Source organism: Lampetra planeri, chromosome 30, assembly GCF_965212315.1.
Source record: "Lampetra planeri chromosome 30, kcLamPlan1.2.h2, whole genome shotgun sequence".
NCBI classification, from domain to species: Eukaryota; Metazoa; Chordata; class Hyperoartia; order Petromyzontiformes; family Petromyzontidae; genus Lampetra; species Lampetra planeri.
In genome coordinates, this window is record NC_136136.1 from 7,556,360 (window position 1) to 7,583,377 (window position 27,018).

General features: G+C 45.5%; 1 protein-coding gene across 1 annotated transcript; it reads left to right on the forward strand.

Moving 5' to 3' along the window:
• The first annotated feature begins 638 nt into the window (after positions 1-638).
• LOC144728908 (alpha-actinin-1) lies at positions 639-26,148 on the forward strand. The gene is made up of 21 exons (XM_078608649.1): positions 639-855; positions 5,767-5,881; positions 7,053-7,172; positions 8,853-8,939; positions 9,061-9,148; positions 9,811-9,889; positions 10,090-10,171; positions 10,573-10,658; positions 12,942-13,034; positions 13,642-13,872; positions 14,296-14,443; positions 14,645-14,795; positions 15,227-15,335; positions 15,531-15,671; positions 15,858-16,040; positions 16,785-16,919; positions 21,068-21,247; positions 22,212-22,358; positions 22,815-22,895; positions 23,653-23,811; positions 24,273-26,148. The coding sequence occupies exons 1-21, from the start codon at positions 745-747 to the stop codon at positions 24,429-24,431; spliced, it is 2,685 nt and encodes an 894-aa protein (XP_078464775.1). The 5' UTR covers positions 639-744; the 3' UTR covers positions 24,432-26,148.
• Positions 26,149-27,018: the final 870 nt, after the last annotated feature.

Genomic DNA, 27,018 nt, shown 5'->3' on the forward strand with positions numbered 1-27,018 from the left:
GGGGGGGTCTCTGAGTCTGGGGGCCAGGGGGGGTCTCTGAGTCTGGGGGCGGGGGGGGTCTCTGAGTCTGGGGGCGGGGGGGGGGTCTCTGAGTCTGGGGGCGGGGGGGGGTCTCTGAGTCTGGGGGCCAGGGGGGGTCTCTGAGTCTGGGGGCGGGGGGGGGGGTCTCTGAGTCTGAGGGCGGGAGGGGGTCTCTGAGTCTGGGGGCGGGGGGGTCTCTGAGTCTGGGGGCGAGTCTCTGAGTCTGAGGGCGGGGGGGGGTCTCTGAGTCTGGGGGCGGGGGGGGTCTCTGAGTCTGGGGGCGGGCAGGGGTCTCTGAGTCTGGGGGCGGGGGGGGTCTCTGAGTCTGAGGGCGGGGGGGGGGGTCTCTGAGTCTGGGGGCGGGGGGGGGGTCTCTGAGTCTGGGGGCGGGGGGGGTGTCTGAGTCTGGGGGCGGGGGGGGTCTCTGAGTCTGGGGGCGCGGGGGGGGTCTCTGAGTCTGGGGGCGTGACCTTGGGTAAAGAAGAGGACTGCCCCGGTCCCCCAGAAGCCACGCCCATAGCTTTCTCGGCATCGCTCTGGAGCTGGATGGAGGGGGGGGGCGTGTCCTTAATGAGGGGCGTATCCTGGCTGCGGGGTTGGGGGCGTTGACCACTGAGGCTGAGCTGTGCACGTCCCTGAGGCGAGAGGCGGCTCCGCTTCCCGCCCGCTCAAACCTCGCGCTCCCGCAGCGCCCTCGGCTCCCCCCGCGCCGTCGCCAACGCCATGGACAACTCTTACGAGAACACGATGGGCGTGGAACCCTACATGGCACCCGAGGAGGACTGGGACCGCGAGCTACTGCTCGACCCTGCCTGGGAGAAGCAGCAGCGCAAGGTGGGCGGGCGAGTTGCAGGCGAGGCCGTAGGCTTTGGCCTAACCGCGGTGCGGTGGTGTGGATGAACGTAGCCTCGGCCATATGAACGGCGAGTTTAACGCTCTCGCTTTCTATGCTTTTATCTGAGCCGAGGAAGGCCAGGAGAATGCGTGAGATTATGGGCTTTTGCTTTTTGAACTTGCAATTAACATACTCGTAGCGGGAAAGTATTGGTGGACAGTTGCGTAAAACGCCAAGTGATGTTACTTTATTTAACTTGCAGACGCATAAATTTGGGAGAACGGAGAAGACAACTTCGTGATGTTTTATGCAACAAGGCAGTGGCCTAAAGATGCGCTCAAACGTTGGAAGGAGAGGCCCTATTCGCCGAATCCATCGCTGGATGATGATGACTCCACAGTGTTGCACGTCGTGGCGTTTGCGTGACCACCGTACTTTACACCACGTTGTTCGGCGCGGCTTGGTAAATACGGGTACCAGCGTAGATGTTGAAGAACGTGAAACTACAGTACAACAGCACCTGTGTCTGCACCCACTCTCTATGCTGACAATGCAACACCCGTTTTGTGCATTTCACGTGCAGGGGAACAACTCTCTTCAGATGTGCAGCTTACACGCTGGGGGGTTTGGCCAACTGAGGGATTTAGGTGCCGTTATTCACACCCGCATGGGGCGAGAATTTGGGGCTGTGGGGGGGGGCGAGCAAAGAATCTGGCAGCACGAGGGCTGGGGGAGAGCTTTAGGGGGCTGCTACCAGCAGTGCATGGCCCCAAATCATCGCTGTTGTTGCCAATCTCGAACAGTCATCACTGCTGAGCAAAAGGCCTCATCCCCCATTTTATTCGAGGTCTTCCTCTCATGAGTTTGTTTAGTGCTGCTTTATTGGTGTTTAGTTTGTCCTTCATCGCACCTCCGATTAGCACGGTTTGGGATATACGTACGGCGCGAAAGAAGTTCAACACGACGTAGTTGCTCTGGTACAGTTAAGAGTCCTCCGAATTGGTTTTATGGTCGATAAGTCTCATCACATGAATTAACTTTTAAGTTTATATTGTACGTACCACTGTTATAGGCCTTAAAAAAAACACACTAAGATGGTACTGACAAGTGCATTTTAAAGCTATCCATTATGAGAGTGATAGACGTTTTTGCCGAGTAGCCTCTGTGAGGATGTGAAGATCAATGTAGTATGACATCACCCGACGAGCATGAAGTGCTGGTAGTATTGTGGTTTTATCAAGTGTGCCTCACGCACTCGGGATCTGCATTTTTAAAACAAAGCATTCTTTCCGTTTCGCGGTTACCTTACCATGCTCGCTGAATCGGCAACTATGCACTTTATCCACTTTGGCGGATACGCTGTTACTATACTTAGCCGCCTCTGCAGTGTTTCACAAATTGAGAGCCCATTGAAGACTTTGACGTCTTGTAAGGGAGACCTGGAATAAATGTGAATAATTAATGGTCACGGGAACCAATGGATGGTTGCCCACTCCACTGGGGGGGGGGGGGGTCTCTGAGAACGCTTGGGCAGCCCGTGGCCTTGAGGAAGGGGAAGAGAGGAGAGGGGGGGGATCGACGTGGGTCACCGGCTTGGGCTCTCGTGGTCCGGGCCGAGGCCCCAACTACCCCCCTCCAGGTGGGAGGCGGGCAGGAGGGGAAGGGCATGGCCGCAGGGGATCAACATGTCTCGAGGCAAGTGCCACTGCTTGCAAGGTTGGACTCGGAAATCTGCATGGGAGTTTAGTGACGGGGGGGTCCTCGATGCGAGAGACGTTTAAGCAATGGATTGTTTTTTATCGCAAAGGGTCGGTGTTATCCACTGAAGCGGTAACAACTATTAAAACATAATTTCCAGTCGTTTCTAATTAAAATGTATCCGTTGATTAACCGATGGCCACTGACACATTATATCGAGACTTGCAAAGTTTGGTCTCAGAGCCCCACACGTTATCATCGGCAGGAGCCTTAAGAAGTGAATACACGTGGGTGCTGTCAAATAATTGGGAAGTGGAGCTGTGAATGAGTGGGTGTGTACGTGGTTGCTTGCTTGAGTGGCCACGCGGGGGGGGGGGGGACTGTCACAGATCTTCGCATTTTGCGCTACCGTGTTGAGTTTCAAACATATAATGAACACGAACATATCTTGCCGACACGGCTTAAAATATGCATGTCAACTTCATGGTTTCCGAGTTAACCGTTAAGTTTACGAGTTGTACAAAAATCCAAAATGCAAATATTGTTCGTGACTGCTCACGCACGTTCATTGATTCCAGATGGTATCTTGGAGCATACTTCACATTCTGGTAGCCGCTCTCAAAGCAATGCAACATCTTTTAACCTGATTTTTTCACTAAAAAACATCGAGAACTCTTATACTGTGTGCTGCCTTCATAAAGCATAATACAGTAAATCAATACTCACTCACTCTATTCAAATGAGTTGTGAAACTTAGTATTTTTACTTCCCGAGTTACCATGCTTGAAGTCATTTGGCTTTATGGGTGGTGTCTTTTTTACAAAGTGAAAACATCCTCCCCCTCATGTCATGTGACCAAGTAACCATTCGGAAATCTCAGAGCAGGACATCCCCCCCATTTAATTTGAAACCTACTTGCCACTGATATCGATATTTTTTTTATTCTCGGAACAGGATTTCAGCCAAAGTAAGTGCATAATCAAATTTAACGTTTTGTTTGTGTTGGTGTACTCTATTATTATTGGGCTGAGACCATCAACTGACTAACCATGATAAAACTGACTTAGTCACTGGTTGCTGCCTGGATTACAACGCAGGATGTTAGTGGTGCAGCCTCAGAGCTCTGACCTGATTCACCCGGCTGGTTGGTATATTTTGTCGAGTTAAGCCAGACGAGCAAAGTCTACTGAATAAGTCTCATGGGAACAATGTTGCCAAACGATGACCACTGAATACGCACCTTGTGCTGTAAATATATAAACAGGAGAGCATTCATGGATTTGGTTCTTTGTATGTGTCAGGCACTGCGTCTGCCTTCAGCTGGTCGAAGAGTGAGCCTTGTGTTTGGCATTTGGATAGAGGTTGGTAAACAGCAGCATCATGCACCTGCGCTGTCAAGAGCACAGCAGGACGTTTTGTTTGCAGAGTTGTGCACACACGGGGAGAACAAACAACTGCGCCTTCTGCAGCAAGAACTTAAATGTGCAGTGTTGATGTTAAACCAGATTCCTGATATAAATACTTGTGTTTCTCCAAATGATGATTGTATCACTGCAAGCAAGCTAGTCAATTGTAGCTGTCATAATATTTAGCATTTGGCAGCAAAGTGTTGTGAGTTGCGTTTGAGAATACCAGTTGGTATTTTTTGGAGTATTACGGCTGTAATGAATGGGTTTTCTGGGTCGTAATGTTATTGCACCATTACTGAAAGAATGAACAGCAAATGTATACATTTGTGAGCCAAGTGTGTGTAACTGTAAGGGGTGTGGACATTTTCAAGTGATTGAGATGTTATGTAAACAGCTTAAGCTGTCACTTGTGTTGTGGTTCTTTTGATGTGTATATACCTGTCAGATTATGGATTTACACCCTCAACCGAAAGGTGATATAAAATGAAACTTTGTCATTTTAAGAATAACCTGTTGCATTGCCTATTAGTCGTACATGGCGTTGGTATGTGTTCTCAGTGCCCAAAGCACGAACTGACATAGACTGCGGTTAGAGTTTGAAGTTAAAGGTTTTTTTTGTGTGGTTGCCTGCAGGCTTGAATGTTAGACAGTGAGTACTGACGGCTCTGCTCACTTTCGCCGTGTGGTTTTTTGTGCTGAACAGGGGCCGTATGTGTAGTATGCTCACTCTGCAAACAGGATGTGCAGAGCAAAGGGGAGCTTATTTTTGCCAACAATGACCGAGTCACATGATGTTTTATTGCAGCACAAGACTCGAGGGGGCAAACGTGCTGGGTTTGTTTTGCTTGAGAGTGTTCTTACAAATTTAGCAAACGCCGCATTATGATATCTGTGAGGCTAAATGTTGTGATAGTTTACTGTGGTTGTCATAACGTTCCAGGATTCAAATACTTAACCTTGCAAACAATTTGAGTTGCACGATATATGGTGTTCCAGAATACATTTATTTGTTTCAAAGTATATGTTAAAACTTTAGTATGGAGCAGTGGTCTGTTTCTATTATTGCATGTGGAAATATGTTCAGGAGCTAAATAAGATGGTAGACTTCGTACAGCCTGCCTGTTAGGTGTTTTCATGTTACCTTCAACACAACTAATATTCTCATCTAGGTGAATTAGACATGATACATTTTCGTCTGATAAACCAGGCATAAGTGTGTGTATGTGTACATGCGCGGTGAGATTAGGTGGCTTCGAAAGGCACCTATTCTGGTACGAGCACCATGGTGACATCACCATAGCGCTGTGTTGTGTATAATTACGTGGTGAGTCAAAATCGTGCGTGTCTGTGGGCGTGTGTCCGTGCATGAGTGTATCTTTATGCGTGTACGGTTGTTTGTGATTGTTTGTCAAGTTTGTATGTATGCATGTATCAGATGTGTGTGTGTGCATAATATATGCCTGTGTGTTGATGTAGTGGGGAGCGGTAGTGCAGCAGTTAGCTATGAACCCGGCGACCCAAGCTCTTTTGCTGCTCATGGCCAATACCGGTGGGGATTATCTGAACTGATCTTTGGCTTTACCCTAGGTCGACTCTACCTCAAATGAGTACTTAGTGTAGTGTGTGGAAACAACACTGGGAATTCAAAGGCGGTTGGGCGTGGTGCTGGCCACCCACCTCTTCATTTTCTGTGCAGGCCTTGAAAGTTGCTCGCGAATGGCATTTTCCCCCAACAATCTGTTAAAGGCTATATGGGGTATCTTTGACATTGTTTTTGTGTGCTGCTGCCTCTCGGCCCCCTAGACGTTCACGGCATGGTGCAACTCACACCTGCGCAAGGCCGGCACAGGCATCGAGAACATCGATGAAGATTTCCGCAACGGCCTGAAACTCATGCTGCTCCTTGAGGTTATCTCAGGTGAGCTCACGCTTGGTTTCAACCGGTGATATTCCACCAAGCGCAAGGACGTCGTCACCACGTCAAGATGCATTGTCCATCGAGTGCAGCGAGTGACGACATCTGAACAGTTGGATATTGTGCCGGGTCCTGTACAAGTGTAGGGTGACGGCAAAAGATTTGATTCTGATAATTTTTGTTTCCTTTGCAGTTTACAGAAAGTGTTAAAATTGGTATAAGTGTAGGATGAATCGCTTTGCTTTTTGTGCAATCACTTTTTTTAACTGAACACAATAGTAGCTCGTAGATGAAGAGCATTTTGACAATCGTTAGAAGTGCTGTTTTATGTTGGCTTGCCTTTACTTTTGTGTTTGTGTTTTTTAATTGCCCTCTTTGGATTGTTTGTTACCATTATTGAAATTGCTTCAAATAAATGAAAGGCTTAGTGAGCATAACAGATCGAATTGTTGGAAGGTTCAAATCACAATACATTTAGTAGAAAATAATTTCCTGCTGGTTGACGTATTGGGAGTAATTGGGTCCAATTTGTAAGTGATTGTTTTTTTTCTCACCGTGGAATAATTGGAGCTTGCTTTCCGGCTAAGATCTGGCGGCTGCTAACGAGATGTGACTAGCTGTCAACTTCACACGAGGTGAAGTCGTTGGATTATTTTCAGCAGGCTGAGTGTATTTACTAATAAAAAAAACGCAATTTCAGGCTGCAAACCGCTGCTATGGTAGGAGGTAGACGTTTAACAATGTCCCCCCCCTCCGACCCTCATCAAGCTCGTCAATGAATTGTCACGATTGAGGGTTACGATTATATTTAATAATATTTTCAAAGAAAACAATGTTCTGAATGTAGCAGCCACTGGTGGCTACATCGATGATGCAAACCTATTACATACAACATCTGCATACATGCGATTATTTGCATGCATTGATAATAATTTATATATTCATGCAATCTTACAATTCTAGTGAAACATAGACATTACCAGCACAATCTTGTACCTTTATTTTGCTCAAAGTTGAACATGCATTCTGAAGAGTGGTATAACTTGAATGGTATTTTGAACTTGTGATCTGCGCATATCATGCATTATTGCTCACACGTTGGATACATCTACGGCTATGAATGTAGAGCTCGGTGTCGTGAGGTTTACGCAATGGCGTAATGTTTACTTTACAGGTGAGCGTTTGGCCAAGCCGGAGAGGGGAAAGATGAGAGTGCACAAGATCTCCAATGTCAACAAGGCTCTGGATTTCATTGCCAGCAAGGGTGTGAAACTCGTGTCCATTGGTGCAGAAGGTGGGATTGTCATAAGCTGATTTCCTCTTGTGTCACTGCCCCCGGTGCCCTCTACACCGTGGGATTCAGACGTGACGGGCACTCCGTAATTCAGACGCCCGGCTCGATGCCGCTTGACCCGGTGCACATGGGAGATGGAGGGCAGGGTACATCATGAGAAGGGATGATGGTCAGTGGTCGAGACGAGCTATGTAGTGGCAGCCAAAGGAGAGGGCAAACACTGGCACATGTCTACCAAGAAGATAATGATGAGAAGAGCTTGTGTGCAGGAGCGAGGTGCTTTATTGTATCGCGCGACCATGAATGATGGTGATGGATTTGGAAGGTCTTGAGCCAACACAAGCAAGATCGTGGCTGATGATGAAGGCAGTTTTTAATAATGGTGGTGGGAAAGTTGTTTTCAGCCTTCGTTTAGTGGGGTCTTTTGAAAATGTAATCCTCCTGCCAGCTGTTTTACTAACTGTACTTGTGTAACTGGTGGAGTGCATGGGTTTCATATTGGTGAATGTCTGCTCCTGTTGTAATCGTGGCGAACGGCTTTGTATTTGCCTTTAACCTTGTTTCTAATTATGCTCTCCACTTCTTCAGCCACTTGGTTTCTATCGGCTGAATGTATTGAATGTAATAATAACCGCAACTTGTTTAGGTCATATTTCATCTTACTTTCATCTCAGTTTTACAGAACTGCAAACACACGACATTTAAAGTTGCACTAAATGTGCTTCTCTTGGTTGATGTAAAATACTTATTATCCAGACAGCTTCCATGAGCAGAGTTCCCAACTGTGTTGGCAGCCTGGCAGACTGACAAACTGGGAAGGGATGTGGCCAAGTGGTGCATAGCCCTGTGCACAATGTGGAGTCCCAGGCACATGCCGGACGTGCCGACATTCCACCGTTAATCTGCAGATCCCAAACTGAGCGTAAATCATTGATTTAACTGCCATGTTACATCAGGCATTCACATTGTTACCACGATTTTGCTTTATTCATATGTTATCCCCCGCCCCCCACTTCTATGATTAAATGCAGATCACATTTTAATTAAGCCTCTCTGACAACTTGTAATGTTGTGGTTACATGTATTGATTTTTATTCCTCCATAAATATGCCACTTTATAATGTATTCAAGAAACGTAAATACTTGGGCCTCCAGTGTGTAAAGCAGTATTGTATATATTTTTTATTGTGCCAAGCGGTAGTGGTGCATGCCTGTAATCCATCACTGAAGGCGGGGGTTGGTGGATCGCACAAATGTTGTGAATCTCTTTTAGAGTGAGTGTTTCGGAGGTGCCAAACCCTGGCTTGTCAGGATAATAGCAGAATGTGGTACGGAAAATGTGGACTCCAACTTTTCCACCTGTATAACGTAGAGTTTTGTCCCCTCTCGTGCGTGGGATTTTCTCCAGGTGCTCCGATTTCCTCCCACATATAAACAATTGTTAATTGACCGATAATGCCTAAATATATAGAGGACCATAAAAGTTGTGGTGAGTTAGGAATCAGCTAACTGCCAGGGCTCCCTTACCTGATTGTTTTTGGTTCCTCGTGCCTCTGAATCATTTCATTTATTTGAGAGTGAGCGAGTACTGTGCGCATTACAAGTTCAAATGATTCCTATAAAGTTTGTTAAAATGTAGAGACCATCACTCGCCTTTCTTTTTATGTTTATTTTTTGCAGAAATTGTGGATGGAAATGCAAAGATGACCCTGGGTATGATTTGGACAATTATTCTGCGTTTCGCCATTCAGGACATCTCTGTTGAAGGTAAGCGAGCCTCCGTTGGAAAAAAACGTGCATCTAGGATCAAACGTGTTGTTCATAGGCTAAAGTTACATGTATTCCTGCGCACACTCGCAGACAGAAAAACGGCTGCATTTTTGTACAGAAACCTCTGCCAAGGAGGGCCTCCTGCTCTGGTGCCAGCGGAAGACGGCTCCGTATAAAAACGTCAACGTGCAGAACTTTCACATCAGGTTAGTCCGTCTTGTCCTCAGCTTTAAGACACCTGCTGTAAGTTAGAAAGATGCAACTGACTGAATTTATTTCCGTTTGCTCATTGCTGGCAACCAAATATACACCGGTTAAGTATCATTCCAGGCAGCTGGGTTATTGTTTTTCATCAATCTACAAAATATTCAAGAGAATGTAAATAACAGTGGTGGGGATTGAAATTGCAAGCCAGAGCTTGTTGTTTGTTCCAGATCTGTAACTCATGAGTCTCCACTGAGCCCTTGCATCTGAAACAGCCACTGTATTAAATCTTAATTTTCCAGATTTAAACCTCCCTCCTTATATGTACTAAGTCGGCATGGATTAAGATTATAATGCTTGTGAGAAAATTAAGAAGGTTTTGTGTGCATGCATGTGTCCAACTCGCACATTTTATTGTAGCCTTGGGTTGTGCGACTCCCACTCGTCACTTTTTTTGTATGTTTCACCGTCCGCTCGTTCGATGATAGAAGCGTAGAAGGTATGCAAGTCCATGCCCCAGCGAGCATGCCGCTGATAGATGGCCCCTCAAACGTGACCTCCGTGGAACACATTTCTGCTGTGCAGCCGTGCTGAAAAAAGGACTTGAGACGATCGGCTTGGATCCCCGATGGATGTAATCTCGTTGTTTGTGCCCTCACTGCAGCTGGAAGGATGGCTTGGCGTTCAATGCCCTCATACACAGGCACCGGCCGGACCTGATCGACTACGAGAAACTGCGAAAGGTACGTACTGTCTTATCTTTTGCAATCTCTGTTGGTCCAGGCGAGGAGTACATTCTTAATAATTGTTGATGCAAATATGCAGTGTTTTTAAGAATTGAAATCCTTATATTTTGCATACATTCAAATGATGATGCATTTCTTTTTAAATCAGAACTCTCAGAGCTTGTTGTGTTGATTGTCCTGGGCATTCTTATTGGCAGGATGATCCCATCACAAACCTCAACAATGCCTTCGAAGTGGCAGAAAAGTACTTGGACATTCCAAAGATGCTGGATGCAGAAGGTAAAAATGTTTTTCAGATTATTATTTTCATTATCATTACTATGCTGAATGGAGTTGGTGAAGTTGGAAACAGTTGAAAGTGTCATGGATACTGGCTGTGAGCAAGCGTATTGAATTATAGATGTATAATAAATACCCTAGGCGCAGCTGTGAAGACTGCATTCTCTTTGATCAGCTTTCAGGCCAGCAGGTCATCGGTAGCTTTTTAACAAGCTACTTTTTACGAGGCAAGAAGTGAGAGTACATTATGTTAAAATCGTACATTGGTCTAAGGGCAAAGGGGAACATGGTGACTGCTAATGCATTGTTAACAGCATTTGTTATTTAATTGCTATTTAATCTGCATGCATGATAGTGTTTACCTAATCATGGCTGTTTTTACGGCACGCGTGTCCGTGCAGACATCGTGGGCACAGCACGTCCAGATGAGAAGGCCATCATGACCTACGTGTCGTGTTACTACCATGCATTCTCGGGCGCGCAGAAGGTGAGCCACCCCCCCCCGGGGACATCTGGAGTTGATGCAGGCATGGATAGTCGCTTCCTCCCTCGTTATGAACTCGCACTTTGATAGTGGATCCGAGAAGGTCGCTGGCGCGCGCGTTCGGTTATGCACTACCAACAACGCGAGCACTGTGCGGTTGGTGGCATTCGTGCCGCTATTGGTGAAGCCTGAGCAGCGTAACTGATGTTCATTAAGGGATGCACGGAAGGTGAGATTGCAGAAACGGGTAAAGGTACAGGCCTGAGTTTGCTTGCCAACTTCATTGCTGGTGGAAGGGCCTTCATTGGAGGAAACTCACTCAGGAGAGAGCCCCTCGAGATTTTATTTTGGACTACTCTTCCATGCTAGACATTTGTTTTTTGGAATGTTTGGTGTACCCACATTTTACTCCACCCATATGCGACCTGCTAATCGACTAACTCTGGTGTAGCCATTTATACTGCTTAGTGGACAGAAGCGGAGTGGGGGGGGGGTGATTTAAGAAACTTGCGCCATTCTTTCAGCTGCTGTGCCAAGAGATGGATTCGAACCAGTGACCTCTTGGTTCGCAAAAATCTAGAGCGTTGACCATTGCACTGCAGTAGCATCCCGAAATTGCAGTGGCGATAAGCAAACGTAGGAGAACTGAGCTCGGCGAGCGGTATTCTGCCGTTGAAGCAAAGTTTCCACAACTTGGTTGCTATTGGTGCAAGCGGGTGTTTGTGGGTTTTGCGCATGAGCACTCGGGAGGATTTTCATGCACGCGGCATAGCCGAGGAGGGTGTTTTATCCCAGCAGCAGGCTCTGACTTGCCCTCTGCATGTCACGCGACTCTAAGCCTGGCTCGAAGGACACTTGGCAGCTGTTTTTGTGTTCAAGCGCATGCAAGTGTTGTTTTGAGGTAGCGGTGTGCGTCCTATTGAAATTATAGTGTGCCATTCAGCCCACGTGTTAATGCAATGAAAGTATTTAACTTTAGACGGTCGTTATCTTTGGCTTGTCCCTTTGATGCGAGAGGTGGCGCATGTTCAACGTGCACGTGTTTCACACACATTAAGTTACGCGGTGCGGCTGTAGTGAAATTTTAAGTACGACGTGTTGTCCGAAACGTGTCTTGCAAAGATTGTTTACATGAGGCTTTGCAGAAGTATATCACGGTTAAAGATTCTCTCCTTCCCTCTTCCCCGACTGCCCTCCCTCTTTCCTGTGTAGTTCCCAGGACAGACGTGTTAGGCTTTCCCTTTCCTGCCTTTCCCCCTTCTTGATGGTGCTCTGCACAGGTATTTGCCTTCCTGCTATGCTCATTATGCCCCTCTCCTCCTTTGTGTATACACGCTTGGATTTTTTGGTCTTTGAAGGCAAATGGAGGCCTGCGTTCTGCTTGACTGCACGTCGCTACTCATGGCCACTGAACACGTTGGACTGTTAAAGCACAGGCGCTTACCATTGTTCAGACATCTGCTGACATGTTAACGACGATTTTTATAGCAGTTGGAGGCAGCCAACCTTTACAAGATGATTGCTGAAGAATGGGATGCTTAATTATTACTGATTGACAATAATGAGCGGTCTCAAGGGTAACTAACAATATTAGATACGTTTTGCCTTGTGCAGTGATGATCATTTTCTGTAGTGCGAGAAGTGAAATCTTTAATTATAATGTCTACAATTTTCTACTGAAATAATTTGCTGTGACAAAGTACAACTTAATAAAATGTAAAAGTCCATAGATTACATTTTTTTGTTCACTTGATTAATACTTATTGTAATCGCTGTGTCACATCAAGGGTCACATGAGTGTCTTTATTCGTGTAGCGGCGTATCTAGATTTAATAGGTCAGTAGAGAAGCAGCTGGAAACCACTTGAATGCTTAGCTGTGTAATTCGAAACAGCGATGAAGTCTGGTCTGACTTTGGAATGAGAAACAAGGAGGGCTCAATTCAAGATGCACGCACTGCTCCACAAAGTCCCAATAGTATTATACGAACCCATTGATACGACTTCATTGGTTAATGTTAAACTTGATGTTTGTGACATTTTTCACCTCCTTATACCAACCGTGTCGCTCAAGATGAGCGAGTGAACTTGGCGCACGATTCATCTCTGCTGCGAAAAAGTCGGAATACATGCATACACCCTTGAGATGTAGCGTGTTGGGTAGGTACTATAAAGTGTCTTGGGGCGTTGTGGGCAGTCGTTAGACGTAGTTGTGCGTTGGGGATTTATTTGTTTTTTTTGCTCAACGATCTTTGCATGCTTCATAAACGTTATGTTTCTTTGCGCAGGCCGAGACGGCGGCTAACAGAATCTGCAAGGTCCTGGCTGTCAACCAGGAGAATGAGAAACTCATGGAGGACTACGAGCACATGGCCAGCGATGTGAGGAGCGCCGCCACTGCCACCAGCCAGCACACGCACACACGCTTTTACATCACTGTAGGGGGTACGCATAGTTATTATTAAAATGGTAACATGTCACATCATCAATCTCAGCACTTTAGAAAGGATTTTAAAAGCAGTTTTTTACGATGTACATTTTTTAAATATTTCTGACACTTTAAAGATGTAGGCCATTATTAGTGTAATCATGGAGTGGCTCTTTTACTTGGGCATAGTATTTCAACGGATTAGGAGTTTGTCAACTTTTCCTGATAATGGAGAAATGCTCATAAAATACGACGGTGTCAGACGTACTCGGACAGACTTGACCTTTTCGTCCACGCTGTGATGGTGGATTCCGTTTCATATATTGTGTCAAACCGTTGACTTATTGCATAAATTTACGAATTAACAATAAAGATAATTGTTCAAAATCACACCTTGAATTTATTGTTGGGATGATTTTGAAATATTCACCGTTAGCTTACTTACTTTGTGGAACATCCCACAAGCGGGTAACTCTCACAGTATTATTGCAAATATTGAGTGCTGCTGTCAGCTGTGTAGACTCCTGACAAGCGCCGTTGCTTTGTGATTTCATGTTCAGCTGCTGGATTGGATCCGGCGCACCATCCCGTGGCTGGAGAACCGCGTGCCGGAGAACACCATGCAGGCCATGCAAGGCAAGCTGGAGGGCTTCCGCGACTACCGCCGTGTGCACAAGCCACCCAAGGCCCAGGAGAAGTGCCAGCTGGAGATCAGCTTCAACACGCTGCAGACCAAGCTGCGTCTCATGAACCGCCCCGCCTTCATGCCCTCCGAGGGCAAGATGGTCTCGGTGAGTTTCGGTCTCTCTGGCACAGTAGTCGTTCTCTTGGCCCGCAGTTTACATTTATTTTACTTGGTGCAGCCTGTGACGACATCTGGAATGCAGTGCCCAATCCGGTCCGATCTCAGAAGATAAGCGGGATTAGAGCCTGCATCGTCCTTGGATGGGTGACCGCCATGCATGAAACAGGTGTCGTAGGTCGCGGGGCTATGTTGTGGGCAGCAGACCGGAGTACAGAACTTTGGCCAAATCACCCCCTTCCCCCCGCCACTCACATGGTGTGGGAAGGCCCTCATCCAGCGGTGGATTGACAGTTATGCTGCACGTGTACACATGGGCATTTATTCGTGTGCCTCATTTGTTTTGTGCGTCATGGAAAGAGAGGTGTCACCAAACCGCGTTTCACACCTGCACATGTACTTCTCATCACAGGACATCGCGAATGGCTGGTCCATGCTGGAGCAGGCGGAGAAGGGCTACGAAGAGTGGCTCCTCAATGAGATTCGACGCCTGGAGCGGCTCGACCATCTGGCCGAAAAGTTCAGGCAGAAGGCCAAGATCCACGAGGCGTGGACTGCAGGTACCACTTCCAAAACCATCGCTTCAGCACGTGTTCATGTCCATGGGTGTGGGCTCCGTGGTACAATTAGCAGTTCAAACTGGGGCATCGGCATCTGCCGCCCTGGAGGAGTGAATGCGATCGTTTTGTTGTTCAGCATTGTGCTTGATGCTGCTGCTGCTGCCCTGCCACCTGCTAAGCCCGCGGTTTCGCGTGTGCCAGGCAAGGAGGCGATGCTGGAGAAACGCGACTATGACTCTGTGTCTCTGACGGAGCTCAAGGCGCTGCTGCGCAAGCACGAAGCCTTTGAGAGCGACTTAGCTGCTCACCAGGACCGAGTGGAGCAGATCGCCGCCATTGCCCAGGAGCTCAAGTATGTGTGGCACGCATAGGGAAGGAAAGATAGAACGTGGAACTTGGTCCGCGGGTGCTCTAGCACACGTGCTGTGCGTTTCATCTGGCGTGCAAATATGACTCAACTTGTTAATCGTCATTAGCCAGAGCATTGTAAAATTATTGCATGGAATAACGCTATTGCACTGAGAGAATAGAAATGCACCACTTGCCATTTTAGGGCTATGGCACATATGAGGACTTTAGAGAAAAGCGAATCCAGCGTGTGTTGCTGACACCTTGTGGCCAGTCATTAAAACTTCCAGTCGCTGATCGCCTATGTGGCTGCGTAAACCTATCAATTGCTTGTGTTGCACTCTGGGGATTAATATCCACTGCACCTGCTGTCTACAGAATGAACTAAATGTTTATCTCCTCCCCCACATTGTTCTCCTCGGTGGCCTCGCGCAGTGAGCTGGACTACCACGACGTGTCGAGCGTGAACGCACGCTGCCAGGACATCTGTGCCGAGTGGGACAAGCTCGGCGACCTCACCCAAAGGCGCAAGGATACCCTAGAGGTGAGCTGGTGTAGCACGTGTCCGCCTGTTTTCACTGTTACATTTTTGGTTGTTGTTAACTAATTCCCTATTCTCTGGATATAATAATAAATACGGTTTCCCCTGTATTTCAAAGCAAAAGTAGCGGTTGGTGGGGGTTCTTCACGTATCAAAAGCCACCAGTTGAATTGCTGTCGATCGTGCTTGTGAATGCAGAGGACAGAGAAGGTCCTGGAGACCATCGACCAGCTGTACCTGGAGTTCGCCAAAAGGGCGGCGCCCTTCAACACGTGGATGGACGGAGCTGTGGAGGACCTGCAGGACATGTTCATCGTTCACACCATCGATGAGATACAGGTCGGCAGTGTTGGCACCCTTTACATTTTTTACTGATGATGCAATCATAATTTTACAAGAGTGTGCGTTTATAGTTTTGGGAGCCAACAACATTTTCTGAGATGAAAGTGCATTCTATTATGAAAGTATATTTACGTTTTAATTTCACCTTCATTAAACTGATCAAATGTTTACATTTCTGTGCAGGGTCTGATATCGGCTCACGAGCAGTTCAAGGATACCCTGCCTGAAGCAGAGAAGGAAAAGAGCGCCATTCTGGGCGTGCACAACGAGATTCAGAAGGTGGCGCAGACGTACAACGTCAAGCTGGCCGGGCCCAATCCGTACAGCGCCATCACGCCACACGACATCTCCAGCAAGTGGGAGAGGGTGAGCCATCCCTCACAGCTCACAGCAATGCACGCAGTCTCCTTTGGGATCGAGCGCAAGCTCTCAAAGCACCCTCATCAATCCTGAAACACAGTGCAGAGCAGCCAGTGACAATGCCGATGTTCTGAACAAGCAGTTAATCGCCAATCCCTAAGGGGGGAGAACCTTCCGGTTTCAATTTACCCTGTAAACAATGGTTTGCATTGAACTCTATAAGATCATCGTCATTTGGTGAATTGTCATGATTTGAGGTTGACTGAAGAATTTTTTTTGTGATATTGTGAATGTAACACCTCGTGTGTTCAGGAGTCACAAGACAGGTGACTGAGGGAGGGGAATTTCAGACTATTCAGACTATTGCGGGCAGCAGAGTAAAATTATTGACCTTCCACTGACAGGGCTTTGATTGACATTGTTCATTGCTGGTGTGGTGAGTACATGGCGGGGTGTAGAGCAAGGTAAGAGGGTAGATGTAGGAGAGTGCACAGAGGGGAATAAGTGTGAGATGAAAGGCGAGAAGTAGGAGCATGCATTGAGGGGGGGGGGGGGAGGAGCGAGTTTAGTGAGATGAAATGGGAGAGGGGTAGGTAGGGGCAAGTCCGTGAAGGATCTTGAAGATAGTTTATGCAACATTTTATATTGATTCATAACTGGTCTGGGAGCCACACTTTGATGCATGTGTGATGAGCATGAGTGTTGATTGTAGTGGATGGATTTATGCATCTCCTTCTATTCTGCCGGCAGATGACACAGCAGGTCCCGCTGCGGGACGACTCTCTGCAGGATGAGCTGGCACGGCAGCAGGCCAACGAGACGCTCCGTCGGCAGTTCGCAGCCTCGGCCAACATCGTGGGGCCCTGGATACAAACCAAGATGGAGGTGAGCCGTGTGCTTGGGGCAGCACACAGTCTCGCCGTGGGAGTTGCGTTGGAAATTTTTTCAAAATGTCAACCGTGTGGAAACCTTTTCTGCGGGTGCCTTTTTAGTGTATTGGTTTAACTAGGTGAGAACTCGAGACACCAGGATAGTCTCATTTGCAAGAATGTCCCGGGTCACCAAAATGTCAAGCAAAACAAATAAAACAAAGTACACCAATGAAGCGAATCGAAATCGGAGCAAAAATAAACTGTCACATGGGAAATCGAAAATGTTGCACAAATAATCTATTTTTAATCGTAATTTCCCTGTAATGTAGATCTGCTTTGGTGGATGCTTTTAGACTGATCGTAGTGAATTAAAAATAAGGTACAGAAGCATTCAATAGTTAAGAGTGACTGCATGAAAACAGACACGGTTTTACGTCAAATGCAATTGGAAGTAAAGTTATCACAGAGAATTGACAGTTTGGCATCAATTTATGTTTTGGATGGGAGTTACTTATTGGTGACCAGTTGGTTATGCAAGTGTGCACATCGATAATTATTCGGATAAACTTGAGTTTATATTCTTTGGTTCTTTCGGTAAAGTCACGTACATAGAAAAATAATAAATTAAAAAACACTAATGTAGACTGTAGCCTGGTTCTTAACCTCGGTGAGTGTACTGGCAGTCTATAATGTAGACTGTAGCCTGGTTATTAACCTGAGTGAGTGTACCGGTCCTGGTGAGACACTGCCTCACCTATACATACTTCACCTGGAATGGAACATTCTACAAACAAACTTAAGGCACCCCAATGGGTTCTCCCTTATCTCCAGTTGTAGCCAATATTTTCATGGAAACATTTGAGACGGACGCCATCCAGGCATCCACTCTACGCCCGTCCTTGTGGAAGAGGCACGTGGATGACACGTTTGTCATCTGGCCACATGGCTGGCTGGCTCTGAACCAATTCCTCAAGAGGTAAAAAAGGATGGCATGCTACCCTTCTTGGATGTCCTAATCAAAAAGAGACCAGCTGGCTTCATAAGCCATTCTGTCTACAGCAAAGTAACCCATACTGACGCCTACCTAAAGCTTGATTCCCACCACCATCCATCCCAGAAGAACTCCCTCATCAAAACGCTACACCATAGAGCTCAATGTATCTCTGACCATGAACACCTAACCAGTTAACTCAAACACGTACACCCGGCTCTCAAGGCGAATGGATATTCTGACTACACAATCCGCAAAGCCATCACCCCAACTCTGAGGAAGGAGCCATCTGAGGATCCAATCAAAGCCATCACCTTGCCATACATAGCAGGGGTAACCAAAAATATTTCCAAAATCATGAACAAACACAAGATCCAGGTCCGATTTAACACAGTACATAAAATTTGTGATCTGATCCCATTTGTGAAGGACAAGATTCCTGACATGCAATATCCCGGCGTCTACAAACTAAGCTGTATCTATGGCAGCAGTAACATTGGGGAAACTAAGCGACATGTACCGGACCGTGTTCCTGGGCATAAGGCAGATTTGAAACACGGTAGGACCAATACTTCTGCCGTAGCTGATTATTATTTTAATGCGGCTGGCTCACACGAAATTGATTTCACTAAGGCTATGGTACTTTGCAAGCCGACTGGCTATCAACAAAGATTTGTTCATGAAGCCATCCATATATATAGACACAGACACAATTCAACAGAGAGGATGGTTATAAACTCAGCAATCATTGGAAAGATGTCATCAACCAATTTGGTTCATGACTTGATTTGTGTTTTCTTGTCAACCTCAACCGTCAGCAGTGTGGGTATGTGGAGCGAGGTGCAATGATTGCCTGGCAGCCCTTTTATTGGTGTAGACTTGCTGTGTTGACGTTGTTTTCTCCAACATTAACATCAGCTGCCCCGCCCATAATTCTGACACACTTGGGCTTTGACCATCTCTAAAACTTTATAAACAGTTTGCCTTTAGAAGCTAACCACCCTTTTCCTGATGACGACCGCTTGTGTTGCGATCGAAACGTCGTGGTTTTTGTTTGAATATTTTAAATTAGATTTTTATGACTGAAAGAACCAGAATAAGTCTACATTATAGACTGCCAGTACGCTCACTCTGTTTAATAACCATTGCTACAGTCGACATCATAGACTGCCAGTACACTCACCGAGGTTTAGAACCAGGCTACAGTCTACATTCTCGACTGCCAGTACACTTACCCAGCTTAATAACCATTGCTACAGTCTACACTATAGACTGCCAGTACACTCACTCCGATTAAGAACCAGGCTACAGTCGACATCAGTGGTTTTTTATAATTTATTATTTGTATTCACTTTATTTTTATTATAATTTTTATATCTACGTGGCTTTACCGAAAGAACCAAAGAATATTAATTCCTGCAGTCACGAAAGTTTTAAGTCAAAATTTTTACTTGAGTTTGTTTTACAAACATCGCTATGGTATTATCATTGCTTCATATGCACTGATGAATAATTGCAAAATGTTAAGGTTAATATTACTCTTAATTGTGTAGCGTTTTTTCACACTGAGATTTATTTTCTGTCCTGCTGATGTATCTGCTAAACCCAGATCTCCCATAATAGATTCGTGGTAGCAGGAGGCGCTCTTACCTCTTCATAAATAGAAGCTGTCTATCTCTCGGAATCATCTTTCACCAGAAAATAATTAGTTTTGTATACATTGGCACGTGTGTGTGCATTTCACATGCTGTGCGATGCCTGTTTAGCAAGCTGTGCATGTTCATATGAAGACATAAATTATACAATTTATGGTTGCCTATAATTTTGTGGCAAACATTCCCACTCATGCTGAATAGTGACTTGCAGCACATTGAAACTTGATTGAGGTGGAATTGATGCCAATTTTTACATGAAATTATGATTCAAAAATGAATATTTAATGAGGGCCAATATTAACTTATATTTCTCATTAAAGCTAAATGTAGGTGTACTCCTAGGTCATTAAATAAAGGTCAAAGTAATTTCCTGCTTAATGGAGCATTGAGGTAGTTATCCTCTCCTGTTTACAACCAGTGGTGGAAATTCCTCATTCCTACATCTGGGCCGAGTCCCTAATATAACCACGGATAACTTCCCCACAAAGTGGTGTGTATTTTTAAATCCTTTATATTAAGTTCGCGTGCTTGCTTGCTTGCTTGCGTGCTTGCTTGCTTGCTTAGGACCGTGCAAATCTTTCGGTCGTTTTTTAACCCACTTCCCATGATCCAATCGAGCTGACATTTTCTACACAGACTCGTTGTGCCAGACAATTATTGTTCGTGAAAAAAAATTCCCAAAATTTTACACTTTTTAGGCAAAAAAAAATTATTTTACATATATTCAAATAGAACGCATTCATGGCTTTGGCTGAACGTCAGAGTGTAAGAGCCCAGAGCGTAACCCCTCCACAGGCTGTGGCGGAGTAGCGCAGTTGGTAGCGCCCTCGCTTCCCATGCCAAAGGTCGCGGGATCGATCCCCGCGTCCTCCACAGGCGAATATATTTTAAAATCCTTTATATTAAGTTCGCTTGCTTGCTTAGGACCGTGCAAATCTTTCGCTCGTTTTTTAACCCACTTCCCGTGATCCAATCGAGCTGACATTTTCCACACAGACTCGTTGTGTGTGACAATTAATTTTCGTGAAAAAAAAAAATCCAAAATTTTACACTGTTTAGGGAAAACAAATTAAATATTTAATTACCAATTGCTTAATGGTGGCAGACAATCATCTGACCCATAAGTGGCAGCCATCTCAAGCCAGAGGACGAGAGGACTCTAGCCGCCACGCATATAAAGGATTTATAGTGAAAAACTTTGTTTTTACGGGTTTACTTGTTTCGACCCCAGAGAGATGATGGCCTGAGTCAAACGCTAACCAGGAGTTGAACTTGCGACCTTCCGATTGTTAGCTGCTCGCTCTACTGCTGAGCCACATGGCTGGTTCTAAAATTGTTATTAATAATACTGTGATGTTAAACATTCTTAGACATTTTCACCAGTTATGGAAGCTGTTTTAAATACGTACCATTTACTATTTTCGGGAGTCACAGTGACATTGAGCCACCCGGCTGTCTTTCTCATTCAGCCTTCAAATATGCCATGTGCCGCGTGTTGGGCGTTTGTTGTTGCAGGAGATTGGACACATCTCCATCGAGATGCACGGCACGCTGGAGGACCAGCTGAACCAGCTGAGACGTTACGAACAGAACATCATCAACTACAAACCCAACATAGACAAACTGGAGAGCGAGTACCAGTTGGTGCAGGAGGCCCTCATTTTTGACAACAAGCACACCAACTACACAATGGAGGTGCGCACGACACATGATGTGCACCGCTGCGCATGACACAGGTGCACGCCGCACACAGCGTGCACCAGCTACGCTCGGCAGGCAGAGGCAACGACTCGAGGTCGTTGATTCTGCAACACCTTGGCATTGCTTCCTGTCGATCCCCTAGTTGTCAGGTCAACACCTGCCTGTCAAAGACCCCCCTGTCACTTTGTCACCAACTTCACCTTCTGGCTTTAGGTCTGCGTCTTGGATGCAAACCCGTGGGTGATCATCGCATCTATAACCTTCTCTCACCCTATTGTGCAATAACTAAGCTATACTAATAATGTCATTTACGCAGAAAAGTCCTACTTAGTCTCAGTAAATCGAAATTTAGTCTCAGTACTTTTTCACGAGGGTCTTGCATTGAGAATTTTGGCCAATTTTATTTGTAAGGAGATTTTTTTTATGGCGTACCCAGAGAAAACCCATGCACAAGAGGGGAAAACACTCTTAGGTCCAAATAATAGGTTAATGAACCAATTTGCTGTACTGCCATTTCTTGGCCTGCTTACAGCCCAGCCCAATGGGAATAAAAAAATGATGTACCAACGTTTGCCTTCAGAGGGCTCGATAACAGGTGTGCACCATCAAGCCCTGATGGTTGGACACTGCACATACCTCGTTCCTCGCACCAACGAGGTCACACACGGGCACGCGGCAAACACGACTCAGTGGCGGTGCACATACTCAACACGCAGGTGTCAGGCCAGTGGTCTCTATGGTAATGTCATGCTTTGTCTCTAAGACCCTAAGTAGACGGAATTAGCTTCATCAGTATGTAATGTTATAGCTACGTATGGTTAAGCATTACATTATACTTTACCCTTATCCTGTAAGGTGTGGCTAATGTAAAGGCAGGCTGAGAGAAGGTCATACATTTACGTCGCGGAATATGAGCGCTCTGTCTTAAGAGGTTTATTGCACCGTGTCGTGTGTTCAGCACATCCGCGTGGGCTGGGAGCAGCTGCTCACGACCATCGCTCGCACCATCAACGAAGTGGAGACCCAGATCCTGACGCGGGACGCCAAGGGTATTAGCCAGGAGCAGATGCATGAATTCCGCGCCTCTTTTAACCACTTCGACAAGGTACTGCAGGTTCTCTTGAAAATATAATAAAGTGGCAATTTATATTCAATAGATTAACCGCAGCGCGTACATATTTAGTTTTGTAATTCACTCCGTTAAGAAGCATGAATACATAAATGTTAACAATGCAGTACTTGAATGTGCTTGTTTTTACGATGCTTATCGGGTGGACTTCATCTGGCCTTGCGTTGACAAATGGTTCTACCGTATTCTCTGGAATATTATAGACACTTTTCCCCCTGTATTTTAAAGTAAAATTTGGTGGGTGCGAAGCATTTTGTACAGGAGGTCTGTGTGTGACCAGATTTGTATTACTTTATTGACACCCTGCACTTGTTTTGGGTACGTCTTACTATCTGGAGTGTCTTATAATCTGGAGAATACGGTAAATGTAGATGTGTGAGTTGCTGATCAATGGTTTAAGTTGGTCTCGCCAAACTGTCCCTCATGGTCTAGGATCACTCTGGCAAGCTGGGTGCGGAGGAGTTCAAGGCTTGCCTCATCAGCCTGGGCTACGACGTCGGGAATGACCAGCAGGTGACGTGCAGCCCCATAATTATTTCTGACACCATAAATTGGCTGTTAAGAAGAGTATCGAATTTAAAATACATACACAGTGTGTCCTAAATCGATTTGGAATCCATTTTAAGTAAAGTATAATTTCTCACATCGTCACTGGTTTAGGTAAAAGTATCGTCTCGGTTGTAAAGTCTTCGTAATAATATTTAGATTGGAATAGGGAGTTTGAAAAAAATTGCCAAATACTTTTTAACCTTTCCCCTAATTTTATCTTGATAATGTCAATGGCATGTTTTGAGATGAAGTTTACATTTTCGTCTCTTGGAGAGAAGTTCAACACACTGTGTGAGAGAAGTATTGGATATCAGCTTCATCTGAGATCCTTTCAACTGACCTTTCTTCCACACAGTAGGGGGCAGCACTTTCCCACCCATTCTCCCACTGAGCTTGATGTTCCTTTCATGACATTAAAATGTACATTCTCAGAGCTCAAATTTATCTATATTAGGCACATAACCTAATTTTACAAAATGTTTTTTTTTGTGAATTCATTGGAGACCATCCTAAGGCCATCCAATCACTACACTTAAGAATCCGGTTTAGTCACCGGTGGCAGAATCCTGGATTAAATGATTCATCTGAGCGCAGCGCTGCCTTAACATTCTGAACTGAGACACTCAGCCAACTCCATCGTAACTAAATACTTAAGGTATTTTGTGTATGAAAAAGCATTCTACATTGCTAAGTAATTGTCTGTTGTCCCTTGGCCACACAGGGAGAAGCAGAGTTTGCGCGGATCATGACGGTCGTTGATCCCAACAACACGGGCCTGGTCACATTCCAGTCATTCATCGACTTTATGACGCGCGAGACCACCGATACCGACACAGCCGACCAGGTCATCGCCTCTTTCAAGATCCTCGCCGGCGACAAGGTCAGCGTTTCTAGCAGATCATGGCATTTCCCGTGATTATTTTCTCCTCTGGAGTCAACAGGAATTAAGGTCTGGCTTTTGGAGCCGACTTGTCTGAGATATTATTTTTTTCTTCTTTGAACATGGGCAACTGTTTTTTAGATCTAGAATGGTTGGCTATGTATGGAGCGAAAGAAGGTCGACATACATTGTATACCCATCAGCCCATTGGTTGTATCTCCTGTCCTTTGCTCTTTACACATAGATGCAAGAGACCTATTCCGTCGATGAAGAAGTTTGAGATCAGTCCTCCTTGAATCGATGCGGCAGGGCCTTCATTTAGGAGTATATTGACGAAGTCTAACAAATTTATGTACAAAGCAGTGTAGGGAGTGTTTTTTTGTGTAATTGTGTACGCCAAAGAAATCGAGTGCTCGCTGAATTAGTGTGTGCTGCCGATGTGTGTGAACTCATGGGTGCAGAACTTCATCACGGCCGACGAGCTGCGGAGGGAGCTGCCCCCGGATCAGGCTGAGTACTGCATCGCCCGCATGGCCCCGTACCGCGGGCCTGACGCCGTGCCTGGCGCACTCGACTATATGTCCTTCTCCACCGCTCTCTACGGCGAGAGCGACCTGTAACCACGGAGAACCGCTCATACAAACACGCACACCACGCACTTGCACATTCGCAACACGCGGTCACTAGACACAGCACATCCATCCTTGACACCCAACTTCCATACACTATTCGAGCAGCTTTCAGATGATCCCGACTGCTGCGCACAACAGAGATCGGTTACTAAGCGTGCAGTTTGCCTATCCATGGTCACGCTTGAACAGACCGTGTGCTGAAGTGTGGACCGATGCTGTGCGGAAATTCGTGATCCTGTCCTGTGATCCACATGGAGGAATGGCGAACTGGAGTCTGACACTCCCACGCATGACGTGACCACGAATGAACTTCACTTACTGCGTCCTTGGAGAAGGGGGAAGGACAACAGAACACGAAATGCAACAATGAATTTAAATCGAACATACACCTAAACAAGTATACACAAAACAAACTTCGTGTATGTACAGTAAACAAATTTATTTGGCTTACCACCATTGGGTTATTGCTGTATTTGTTTATTATTAAGTAGTTATCAAGATTTACAGAAGTGCCCTTTTGTAGAATACAAAATTAAGAGGGCTTTGTTTTTTATTTAGTATTTTACTGATATTTCTCGTATCTCAAAACATGTTAAGGCTTAATACATACCATTTTTAGCCATCAGCGCATAATTGAGGAGAAGCCCAGTGTATAAAATAATGTACCCAGGACAATACTTAGTTCTTAAAAAAAATCTATGCATGTCCGGTTGGAAAGCATCAGACATAGGGTGATACTCGGTCTTGTAAAGAATGTGTTATTTGAGTAGTAATGCGATCTGTTTACAGCAGAGGTGGGAAAAGCAGTTAGCATTGAGTTGTTGAGCTGGGTAGATCCGCAATTTGGGGGTCTGGTGGTGTGTGTTTGACTGCACTTGGTGTAGTATTGGCATCTGGAAACCCATTGCTTATTTGACCTAATGACTTCACAATGGTCAGAGAAATGTTGCCCACCACTGGATTACAGAAACCTATAGTTATTGTTTTCTTAATATACAGTAGCAGCGTGTGCTAAAAATGTAGGGTTTTTAAATGTAATGTGTAATATGAGAATCTGTTTAAAAACACAAACCGGATGTTACAACCCACCACTTTTAATAGTGTAGGTCTTTACATTTAAAAGCAACTTGGATTTTAATCCCACTGCACAGCATTGTCATTTGAATAACTGCTTCAAGTTGGTGGTCACTGTCCCCCTGCATTTAAGAATGTCTGTTGCTCCCAAGTAAACCCCGTCTTATTTATATGAAACAGTGTTAGAATTGGATCGGTGCTGATTTTAAATTCTACATTTATATTGTATCTTAACTTTCTTATGAATTTAGTCTTTCCAATCATGGGGCTTAGACAAATGGACCAAGTTACTTAGCTGTATAATGGTGTGTTATTTAACAATTATTTTTTACTGTACCACAATAGTGTTTGCCCTTTATTTTAAACATCAAATGTGGAAATCAGTGGTTTTTAGTGGAAAGACAGCGAGGTGAAGTGTTAATCTTGCTGAATGAAATGTTGGCGTTTTACAACGAGTGATTGCCTTTCCACGCTATTGTTACAGGGTTTTAACTTTGACCGCATATTTTTAATGCGGACGTGGAGATAAGCATGCCTCAATGAAACTCCACTGGGCAGACCGCAGACGTCCCTGGATGCATTGTGCAGATGTGTAATCACGTGGGTAAATAAAGGCTTACGTTGGATATAACCGCATTGTGCAAGTATTTGTCATTGCTATATGCCAGGTGAATCTTGCGTACAGTAAGATTTCAACCCTTTAATGGAGTGGTTCTCAAAGTCCAGTGCGCGGACCAACAGTGATCAACGACGGTCTTCCAGGTGGTTCGCGGACTCTGGTGCAAATGCAGGTTGATCCAAATGCAGGAAACAATGTTTATACACTGTTTATTTCGGACATGAATTCGAATTTCGCTTACGATGTTGAATAAAAAAATGCAGTTCGGTAAACTTCACCGATTACGCTAACCCCGAGATCTAAATTCCTCCTCGAAAATAACCTTATAGCGGTCTTTTAATGTTCCGGTAAACGAATCCTTGAGTATCACTGGCATTTCTGGAGAAGTGAATGCGTTTTGTCACTGGTCCGCGGAAATGTTTGCATTGGTTGAGTGGTCTGCGGGACGATAAAAGTTTCATAAAACCGCTTTAATGCACAACAAAAATGTAAACACGTGGCGTTGGGCTTGGGGTGAGATTCCAGTCGCTGAACAATGACCGATGCTCCCATTTCCACCAAATGGCAATATGTGGTTTTGGGAAACCTCTGATTTTCATTGCTGCTTACTGCAGTGCCGTTTGCAGCATATGACTCGGCAGTGGCCTTTGTTTCAGGGTCATTCCTTGCGCTAGGTGTGTGACGAGTGTGCAGTTGAAAAACACATTCCTGCGGAGGGAGCTGGTAGGAACGTTGGGTTGCTCGGTCAATGGCCAGGGTCAACGGCGGCGTGGTGTATTCCGCAAATATGCCCGACTGAGGGCGGGCACAAGCCGGCGTGAGTAGGTTAAACGTTGAGTTTTATAAGGACACCCACGGGGTGACCAGCCCCTCCCCACCCAG